Source organism: Acanthisitta chloris, unplaced genomic scaffold (genome assembly GCF_000695815.1).
Source record: "Acanthisitta chloris isolate BGI_N310 unplaced genomic scaffold, ASM69581v1 scaffold15415, whole genome shotgun sequence".
Taxonomy (NCBI): domain Eukaryota; kingdom Metazoa; phylum Chordata; class Aves; order Passeriformes; family Acanthisittidae; genus Acanthisitta; species Acanthisitta chloris.
The window spans coordinates 1-10,900 of NW_008674388.1; the positions used below are offsets into that span (position 1 = coordinate 1).

At 47.4% G+C, this 10,900-nt stretch overlaps 1 protein-coding gene across 1 annotated transcript; it reads left to right on the forward strand.

Annotated features, from left to right (window-relative positions):
* Positions 1-4: 4 nt before the first annotated feature.
* Positions 5-10,429, forward strand: KIAA1147 (KIAA1147 ortholog; the record flags this gene model as incomplete). Its single annotated transcript, XM_009075327.1, has 9 exons — positions 5-47; positions 5,390-5,489; positions 6,525-6,683; positions 7,366-7,519; positions 7,741-7,879; positions 8,348-8,479; positions 8,667-8,817; positions 9,026-9,094; positions 10,234-10,429. Coding segments are annotated over 9 exons (1,143 nt in total), but the record flags the coding sequence as incomplete, so codon positions are not given.
* Positions 10,430-10,900: the final 471 nt, after the last annotated feature.

The window sequence follows — 10,900 nt, forward strand, 5'->3', positions numbered from 1 at the left end:
GGATCAAATCGTGGCTGTTTTCGTCGTCACTTTCGATCCCCGCACGGGTGGGTGAGAGGCGCCGGGAACGGGTGTTGTGCCGCGCTCGGCGCTGCGGGGACGGAGCGGCCTGTGGGGCCCAACGACCCCGCGATTCCCACCCCGAGCACCGCGAAGGGAGAGGGATAACTTGGGACGGGAGCGTGGAACCGCTGGCACGGGAGGGATGGGTGTTGTTGCCTCGGCACAAGGGGTTCGGGTGCGGTGTGTGTCCCGCACGGATTCAGGCCTGGAGGGCACCAACCTGTTAGCAGCGTCTTGAGAGCATCCTCGCGTCTCCCTCCCCGCAGCTATCCGTGACGGATGGTGGTTGTGGCAGGGCCAAAAATGGCAGGCACAAATCGGGCAGGCTCGCAGGGCATGGTCTCCAGCAGCAGCAGCAGCTTGGATGTGTATTTCATGGTGACTAGTGTGTTCAGAGGCTGGACTTTGGTGGGGTGTCTGGAAGTCAGTGCTTTGGAGGAGTGCTGTGGTCCAGGAGGGCAGAAGAGAGGGGCAAGGGAATGTGTTTTCTACTTTGCACTGCCATATTCACCTCCCTCTGTGCTGTTGGACTGTGGGGGTGGATCACTTCTTTTACTGACAGGGGTTATTCATTTCAAATCTGTAAATCAGCATCTCAGAAAACATCTTGACTTTGTTTTCCCAGTCCTACTGCTCTACTGGCATCCATAAAACAGGATGTTATGACACAGATAGGAATTTAACACCTGTCTCACACCTGTGAGCACAGGTACTGCTGTGCTTGGTTAGGGGTCTGTACCTGTGAGCACAGGCACTGCTGTGCTTGCTTAGGGATCTGATGTGAGCACATTCTGTGCTTGCTTAGGGATCTGACATCCTGAGACATGCTGGACCAGCCTGGGGTGCAACAGCAAGAGTTGCAAGTTAGCTGAAAGACTTGAATCTGAAAAGTTCAGGAAGCAGCTTGGGAGATTCAGGAGCCTATTTGCATGCAGATGTGGGAGTGAGCTCCTCTTTCCTCTGTAGACAGGCACTTCCTTAGCAAATCCATAGCAAAAGTCTTAGGGATCTGACATCCTGAGACATGCTGGACCAGCCTGGGGTGCAACAGCAAGAGTTGCAAGTTAGCTGAAAGACTTGAATCTGAAAAGTTCAGGAAGCAGCTTGGGAGATTCAGGAGCCTATTTGCATGCAGATGTGGGAGTGAGCTCCTCTTTCCTCTGTAGACAGGCACTTCCTTAGCAAATCCATAGCAAAAGTACTAGAGACAGGAAAGAGCTCTGTAAAGCATAGTGAGGTTCTTCAGTGGAAGGAGGAGGTAACTGACATCATGCTCAGAAGAGGGCCCTGACAGTAAAGACTGAATGTCAGTCTTGAACTGAAAAATCCCAAGGAAGTAGTGAAGAGAATGGAGCCCCAGGTGTGATGTGCTGTCAGAAATGCACACTGTGAGACAGCATGGCTGATGTGTCCAGGCACACCAAAGGGCTTTTGAGAAGTTACCCCTTTCATAGTGCACCAGACAGAAGTGTCTTCAGTCTAGATGTTGGAGGTTCTTGACTTATCAAAATCCAAAATGAGATTTGATGTAATCTTTCCAAGGGGAGGTGGAAAGGGGAGGTGTTTCTCATAAGTATCCAAAACATGAAAGAGTCTGGTTGACTGCAGCAACAGTCTTTCAATCGGAGAGCATATGCGTTCTACGAAATGGTGAGATTTTCTTGGTTGGCAGAAAGCTGAGCTTTCTTAGGAGTTTGTCTGAACCAGCTGTTGCTTTGAATGAAGTCCAGAGAAAGTTGGGAAACAGCTCTTCTCACATCTGATGTGCAGTTAATGCTGGGTGTCATCAGCCTTGGATTAGTCTCTCAAGCCCAGGAAGATTCAGCCTCCTGCTGCTACTCAGCATGGATGATGAAATATAAGGAGCATGATAGGACTGTGAGGAACACATCAACAAATGTCAGCCTCCACAAGTGGAGAGCAAAGTGCTCTCTGGAGGATGTGGACTTGGAAAACAGATCTTGAAGTTGCAGTGGTGTGAACTTGCTAGGGTCAGAAAGAGGTTATGGGAATTGCTGAGTCCACATCAGATGGTGTGAAGGATTTCTGTAACGTTCATCAGGGTGTCTGGTCCTTCTGTGTGACCTAAAGGAAGTCATCCTCCAGTTGAGAGTCTGAGCTGGAAATCTGCTTGATCCTGCCTAGGAGTAGCACAGCAGACCTCTTTTGGCAGCTTGCTGAGGCATATGAAAGGCAGAAATTCTGGTGGTGGCTTGGCAGGTTGTTATGCTAGGGAATGTCTACTCAATTACAGGCAAGAATTGGGTGAGATGTTTTACTGTATAGGGATGAAGTGATAACTATGCTAATAAAGAACATAACACCTCCTAAAGTTAGAAGGGCTTGAAGCAGAGGAGCTCAGTGTGCAGCAGTTGCACGTGATGAGTTCACGAAGGGAGGTGACAGGGGTGCCAGGTCACTGTTGCAGTTCCAGTGTCCCTGTGGCTCTGTCAGTGCTTGTGTGAGTGAACATAAGAGCCAGAAGCAGCTTCTAAATCAGTGGTGCTGTCCTCAGCTCCAGGTGAACCTTGTAGCAAGGAACTCTCTTCACTGCTATTGGGGTGGAGATGGGAACAGTCAACTTTGTGGAGGTCCCACACAGTCTGTTGGTTGTGGGAGTAATGGAGAGAGACAAGGAGGGAAGTAATCCATTTTGCACCAGTGAACATGCAAATATTCCAGTTTTCTGTCCCACATGTCTTCCATGCAGGAAACAGAACCACTGTTATGGCTTGCTAACACTTTGTGCTTCTCCTGTCCTGGCACACACTGCACAGCTGGGGACCCTAAAGTTCGTGGAAAACATCTAATTTGAGGAGGGCCAGGTGATGACCACCAAATGCTGGTGCCAGCTTAATTTCTATACAGATGTGAAAATCCAGTGGAAAGCAAATACAAGAGAAGCAGAAGAGCATCCTTAACTTTGCACACCAGAAACTGATTGCTGGTTTTGACATGACCTGACCTGACCCGAAGCTGGGAGATAACTCCCAAGAGATCAGATCTGCAGATCTGATTCTCAGCGAAGTCCCTTGCCTGCTCCCTAACGCTGGGTGACTCTCACTTGGAAAGTTTCCTGTGTGCACGAGAGCTGCTTTCTCCATGGGGAAGGGCAGTGCTTCCTGTTTTTCTACTACACTGCTCCCTCCTCGGGTTCCTCAGGCAGGCTGGCAGTCGCTATCTCTTCTGGGTTAAGTCTCTCCTTTGTTTGCTCTACTGTTTGGCCAGACTGACTTTCTTATTTATCTCTGCCTTTGTTCTCCAACTGCCACGTCACCTGTGTGCTCATGGGACAAGGTGGCGTGAGGAGCGGCCGGAGCACAGGTGCAGTTGCTTCTGACAGAGCCCACGTTTTTCCCTATTTATTTTTTTCAAATAGCTGCATGATATGTGAGTTGGTTTTGTGGTCACGTGTAGGGTAAAGATCTATTTCAGAGTGTCCATTCCTTATTACTGCTGCAGAACAGAGCCATGTCCACTTCAGCACCTCTGGAGTGGATATGATACCTGACAGTGGTGTTTGTGACTGAACTCCACAAAGTCAGACGGTTTCCTTTGCTCTTGATGGCACTTGGCACATCGATCTGTTAATCTATAGGCAGTGACCAGTATGTGATCCTCTGTGGCGCAAGGCTTAAAAGCGGATCTGGCCTTGACCACGATTTTGTGGTTAAGAGACAGCAGTCTCAAGAGTTGACTTCCTCACTCTTTCAAGGAAGGGTCTTGTGCCTTTAAAAAGAGAACCAAACCCACACACACAAAACCCCAAACAACAGAAGCCAACATCTATATATAATATGCAAAACCTACAGGGGACCGCGCAGGCTGACATGATGTCACTGGCTTTCCCTGCCAGCCTTTCACACGGCCCAGAGGCGAAACTCTTCACAGCAGAGCTCTGTGATTTCGCGTGTGATTGCACAGAGCTGCGCTCGGGGTCACGCGGCTGCTGCTGCTCCCCAGCCAGCCCAGCTCTGCGGGAGAGGTCTGCTTCTGGACTAGAAGTGGTTAGTTGGATGCAAAACTCCTCCTGTTGCCATGCCTAATGCTCTTGTGGTGGTTTTTTTTTTGAAGGCCTTGCCAGGCAGGGCTGGGGGAGGTCTGCTGAATACAGCATCAATGTGAGAAGAAAAATAGCCTATTTAAATGTCAGTAGCTGAGCCCAATTCCTGTGTGAGAGTGCATGCATATACTTGTGCAGGATGAGTAATAACACACAGACAGGCTTCAGAAATGAGGCCTCATATTTAAACACCTCCAAGAGTCTCAGCTGAGTGTAAGGCCCTTCCAAATGTATGCTGTCTTGTGCAAGCACAGCTGGGATGCTCATCCCAAGGGGCAGGGGGAGGACTGTGTGCATCAGTTATTGCATTATACTGAAGAATGTTTGTCTGCCTTGGTTTTAAAACTAAGACACATTGCTTCAAATGGTGTTGCTGTGGGCAGACTCAGGGAGCAGAAACTCAGTGGGTAAAGCTGGAGCACAGCTCAGTGCAGTGGGAGGTGAGGTCCAGGTGAGCGGGTTAGGCTCCAAAGTGCCGGCGTGGGAAAGCGTCGAATTCGCCCTTTTTTTGGCCGTGGTAAACTTGCTGCTGGACATTTTGTGACTTGTCTGATATCTGTTCCAGGATCAGGCTCCTCAGGTGGCCTTTTCCCCTGAAAAACTGCATGCTTTCTGGCTGGCTTGGCAGGTGACAGATGTTTGCTAATCTCGATCTAGCTTGTAATTTATGTGCTTTTTTGTTTGGTTATTCTAACATGCACACATTGCAGTATGTGGATCACCTCAGCCTTTATAAACTTCAGCTAACTCCTCTTTTCCTAAAGAAAATATGAGAGATTTCAGGGAAGTAGTTATGACTGGGGTGATGGCTTAGGGGTTCCTGTTTGACCAGCCCTACCAAGCACAGCCCAAGGTCAGTATTGGTGGTGATACGAGCTATCACAGAAACTCACTCTAAAGAGCAGCAGTCTATGCTTTGAGTTCTTTCTGTCTCAGATACTCATGTAGACCAAAGCTTATCCATTGTCAGGTAAAATTATAGCTGCTCTGTGATTAAACTTCTAAAGTATAAACCCACAAAATAGCACGAGCTTCAGAAAAGGGCCAGTAAGTCCTGCAATATCTCTGTGTTGTGCTACAAGGAACATTTGTGAGAGATGTGTGGAGTAACTGTCTGTGACAATTTGGGAATTCAGGAGTTGTGTTAGGGCACTGTACTGGCCACCCCAGTGTTATAAAAGCAACAACTTGCTGTTGATGGTGTTTGTGCTTTAGAAATGATTACTGTATTAAGCTTACCCAAATAAATTTGCTTCCCTGCAGGCAACATGGTGGAGTGGTGTTTGCCCCAAGATATTGATTTGGAAGGTGTGGAATTCAAATCCATGGCAAGTGGGTCCCACAAAATCCAGTCAGATTTCATGTGAGTATGGCTGAGTGGCTTACTTATTCCTTTTTTCAGTTGTACATCTATACCACCATCCCTCAATTCAGAACAGGCAAGAAAAATACCATCTAGGAAGTTAAGTTACTGCATGAAGGTGCTGCTAAACTGTTTCTAGCTGAGCCAAAGATACTTCTCAAATACTTTTCAGCATCATTATCAAGTATCAGGGATCTGCAGTAGGACAGCTCTGGCTGTGGAGACCAGCTGCTGAATGGGGCAGGCCAGCTTCTCAGTGCTGTGCAAATTTTGATGCATATTGGACAAATTATACTGCACTGCCACTGTTGGGACTGTCAGCAGAGGCCTAGGGAGAAGGGGAAATAATGGCAGATCTGAAATGGGAGGGATTCTGCAGGAACAGGGCTTAGAAAAAGGTTCTTAATTCCACTAGTGCTTTTGGATCCTTTAAGTGTTGTGACAAACAGTTCTTGTTCACTTTCTCTGCTAGCTCTTTCCTTCAGTGGAGACATAAGTTAGGAGTTTTCTGCTTTTTGCTAACCCAGTGTTGCAATGCAGCACTGTTTCGCAATGAACTGCAGTTTCACAATTCCTTTTGGTCAGGAGTAGCAGTTACTTTCTCAAAGGTAGGTGAACTGAACTGCAGTCAGCTAGAGTGTGCTTCAACTTACTGGCACCCAAAATATGACTAGGTAGCTAGACTGTACTCAGGACTTCTACCTTGGAGGAAGGGCACTGTGCTCACTGAGTTATGCATCCTCTGTCTTCTTTCGAAGTTATTTCCATACCTGCACTCCTTACCAGCCTGTGATGTGGCTGGTAGGGGCTTTAATGGGAACTCCTAGAAACTCTTGCCTTAAATGTCCTGTCTTGTTCCCGAGGAGACTGAGGCACCCAAGGCCTGTCCTCAGCCCCTGATAGCAGGGTGGGACTTGAGGGGGTTCCTTAAAGAAGAAACTCTTCTCAAATTGGTATTTTTAGCAGTCAGTTACCTTTCTTTCTTCCTTTTTCCTCTTTTTAACATTAATGCTCCTGTCAAATGTTTGTCCCCAGTTATTTCCGGAAGGGGCTGTGTTTTGGCCTGGCCTGTTTTGCCAACATGCCTGTGGAGAGTGAGTTAGAGCGTGGTGCCCGCATGAAGTCTGTGGGGATCCTCTCCCCTTCCTACACCCTGCTGTATAGGTACATGCACTTCCTGGAGAACCAGGTCAGGTAAGTTCCCTTGGGAATGGGACTGGCCACTCCCCACCTGGGAGAGGTAATGTTGCCTCTGTGGAGAGCAGTTATAGGCGTGAGTGAGAATTTGGCTACGACTCTGTGCTGTGATTTCCTTGAATGGCCATTTCTCCAGAAAGTGTCACAGTTCCACAACGTGAAGGAGACAAGAAACTTATTATCCTTGCTAACAGGCTAGTCAAACGCTATCCAAACTCTACTTACTTTGTGCAGACTTATGTGTCACAGGAAGAGTTGAGAGGAAAAGAAGTTCTTCTTTTCTCCTTCTGAAAACCATATTAATTAGGGCTTGGAAAAGGCTTCCAAACCTACAAGTGATCCTGGCCAGGTGTGTGCTTCAGCTGTGTTGAGTGGATCTTGCAGAGAAAATGGTGACAGTAGAAAACTGTTCCCACCTGAGTGTATTTAAAACAGGATCAGGACTATGCATATACCAGCTTGCTGCCTGCTGCAGTCCTGACCATGTTCTCTGGCTGCACTGCAAGCTGCTGTTAGTCCTGACGCTTCATCTGCACTCCTGGACAGATTTGTGCAGCTGAGGCACCCAGGACCCCTTTTAGCTGGAGAGCAGATGTTGGCTGGAGGCAAGATGCTAAATAAATAATCCCTGAATAGCCTGGAGATGCCACAGATCTCCCCCCTTTCCTTTCCTTTCCAGACACCAGTTGGAGATGCCAGGGCACTACTCCCATCTGGAGGCGTTCTATGATGACAAGAAAGGAGTTCTCCCTGATGGCAAAGGCACTCCCAGCTCTCAGCAACCTGTCCACTGGCTGCCTTCCATCCACAGATACATGTACCCAGAGATGAAGGTGAGGCTTGCAGACACGGGCAGTGCTGCTGCTCTTGCTGGTGTCTCGTACTTTACGTAAGCAGTCACTCCTGCGCTTTGTAGGCTGCTTTAGATAAGGTTTTGTTACTTGGACTGTTACAAGCTGTGTGCTGGTCTTGCTCCCGCATTTAGACTTAGCATCTGTGCACGTGTCCCTGTTTCACCTCTGAGCTGTTTTCTTCCCTTTTCCTCCACCTGCAGATCACACACCCTGCTGGCTGCATGTCTCAGTTCATCAAATTCTTCGGCGAGCAGATCCTTGTCCTCTGGAAGTTTGCCCTGCTGCGCAAGCGCATATTGATATTTTCACCACCTCCAGTTGGAGTTGTCTGCTATAGAGGTATGTTTCCAGGGACACCACAGAGCTCTCATCTAGTAGGCTGAAGCATTGCAGAAATGCCTGCAGGTACTGAGAGGATAGACATCATGCAGGTCTTCAAAATCCATTGCGACCGTTCCTTGTGAAGGTTCCATTTGGTCTGCATTTACGTGTTTCCTACAAAATGCTTCTCCTCAGGCCTCTTGGGCAAGGACATACCTCACACTGTCAAACAGTTCCTGTCAGCACAGGACAATGAGAGCACTGACTGAATGTGTTGAATCTAGAACATGGGATTCCTATGGGAGAACTGATTATTTCCTCTCCAAAACAAGATGTTACCACTTGAGAAATTCTGATGTTCAGGGGCATTTCAGAGCTCTAACCCTTGTTTTCATTAAAGTGTGTGGGAGAACTGGGTAAGTGGGTTCAGAATGCCCTTGAGGGAAAACCAAAAGCATCTCAGGATATACTTCTCTTGTCCCGCAGTGTATTGCTGCTGTTGCCTTGCAAATGTTTCTCTGCCTGGTCTTGGAGGGACTGTCCCAGAGTCCAAACCATTCTTCTATGTGAATGTGGCAGACATAGAAATGCTGGAGACAGAAGTATCATACGTGGCCTGTAAGTATGACGGATTAGGTGTGACGTTTTTAACCTCAGGCTGCAAAATGTCATGAGACACCAGACTGGAATAAAGCTGATGAGGAATAGGATGTGCGTGGAATGACTAACTATGAAAGCAGGAGGGAACAGTTGGTCTGCTGGGAAAGCAGCGTGCTGCTCTGAAAATCTTCTCTGCTTTTGGCAGGTACAACAGAAAAGATCTTTGAGCAGAAACGGGATCTCTATGATGTCTATGTGGACAACCAGAACGTGAAGACGCATCATGAGCATCTGCAGCCACTCCTGAAAATTAACAATGCTGACAAGGAGAAGTACCGACGGCTCAATGACCAGAGGTAACAAGAGACATCTGGGTGGTCCTGGTCCTGATAGGAGAGTAGTCTGGCATGGGATAATGAGGACACTGCTCCTTTGTACTTTCCTAGTGATAGTATTTTCAAAGTATCCCTATGCTTCAGCTCAACTCTTGGAGGTTCTGGTCTTCTCATAATGCTTTGAGGTTCACTGTAGGTATGTGCTAATCATCTGTCTCCCTTCTCTCAGGCAGATGTTAATGTATTCTCAAGAAGTGGGTGAGGATTGCAGCTCCTGTGAAGAGGACCTTTTCATCTTGTGAGTGGCTACCTCTAATACTTAGTTGGTCACTGTTAGGTTTAGGGAGCTTCTTGCACTGATTTCATGTTGCACTGGTTTGGCATATTATGAAACATCATATTTAACATAATTCCATAGTCAGCTTTCTTCCTCTAGTGTCCCAAAACCAAACTGGCTCTTCCTCTTCAGACAATATTCATTTTGGGAAACCAAATGCAGATGTACTAGTATCCACTGCAGTCTCTTAAGTGCTGGGAGGGAGAAGTGAATTTTAAATGCACAATTAGAAACGCAAGAATCCTCTCCCATTTTTTAAAACTCAAGCACTATAGGACTTTTCTTGCCAGACATTTGGCTCAGGAAAGGGCAGTGTCCTTGGGAATCAGGCACTGGGCCATGCTGGGGGCAGTACAGCATGGAGATAAGACCTGCATGTGAAGGATTGCCCCGTTGATGTGGTTCGCTTTATACCTGGCAAACAGAGGAACCAGAGCCGAGTGTAGAGTAGGAGGTACAGAATTAGATGAAAACCACACATCTACCACCTCGGAAGCCCTTCACTGCCTGTTGCTATTCAGTCTACCACCTCTGAAGCCCTTCACTGCCTGTTGCTATTCACAGTCTGCAGCAGGTGAAAAGTAATGGGATGAAACTGTGTGAAGGGCTGACAGGGCAGAGCTCTGATTGTTGAGCTGCACAGATGTAGCCAGAGCTCTTTCTGCATAGCCTTGCATGTTTCTAGAAAAGCAGTAGGTAATAAGTAGCTCACTGGTGTGTTCTGTGCCAGTAAATGCAGAATGTATTTACCCAGTGGCTTGCTAGATGGATGGCAACACTGCTTCCTCCTTCACGTTACGTGAGATTAGGTCTGAGGTACCCACTTGGTGACCACAAAGTACACCTTAGCTTATAATGTGGCTTGCTTCTGAGGGGTTCTCATAAACCAGACAGCCAGAAGCACCACTGCAAATTAGAAGGCACTGCTGTTATCTCTGTTTATTCTGGACCATCCATAGGGTGAATGGAAAACTACAGCATCACCTGAGAAGGTGGGATCTCTGGTTAAAGGGAGCTAAATGCAGTTTGGGGCCTGTCTGGTAGACATCCTATCATTCTGGAGGTCCAAGGCTAACACCTTCACTGTCTTTATCCTATAGGTTTTTCATGGAGCAGAACAATCGCATATTTCAGACACTGATGGAGGTGTCAGCCAGCCAGGACAAGACACTGACAGCTGACCATGCACGGGGCATGGGCCTGGATCCCCAAGGAGATCGAAGTTTCCTTATGGACCTGCTGGAAGTGTATGGCATTGATGTTATGCTGGTCATTGACAACCCCTGCTGCACTTAAACCAAGGGCGAGAGAGATGGGGAGCAAAGATCACTTTTTAAAGACTACCAGACATTGCTTAGGAGGATCACTGGAACTCACCACAGCCACAGTTATTTAATAACTTTATATGGAGAGTATTTATAATCTTGAAACAAAATGTGATTTTATTTTCTCCCCCTCAACTTCCCAGTGAGTACCTGCTCTAGGGGGTCTTTTTGTCTTCCTTTCATTTGTATTTTTTTTTTGTTTTGTTTAGCTAGGACCAGTGGCACCTTTGCACCAATTCTCACTGTTGCCAGTGATTAGCTAGGTTTTGGCCTAGCTTGGATACCTGAAGGCTGAAGACTTCAGGAAAGCACTTTGTCTGATGACAACCAATGTGAAATGCTATAGCTGAGCTTTCAGACTTGACTGAAAAACTCTCCTATCAAGTCCCCCTTCCATTTGGGGACTGAAGAGAGCCTCAGTACAGGCTGTTGGTGGCCAAGT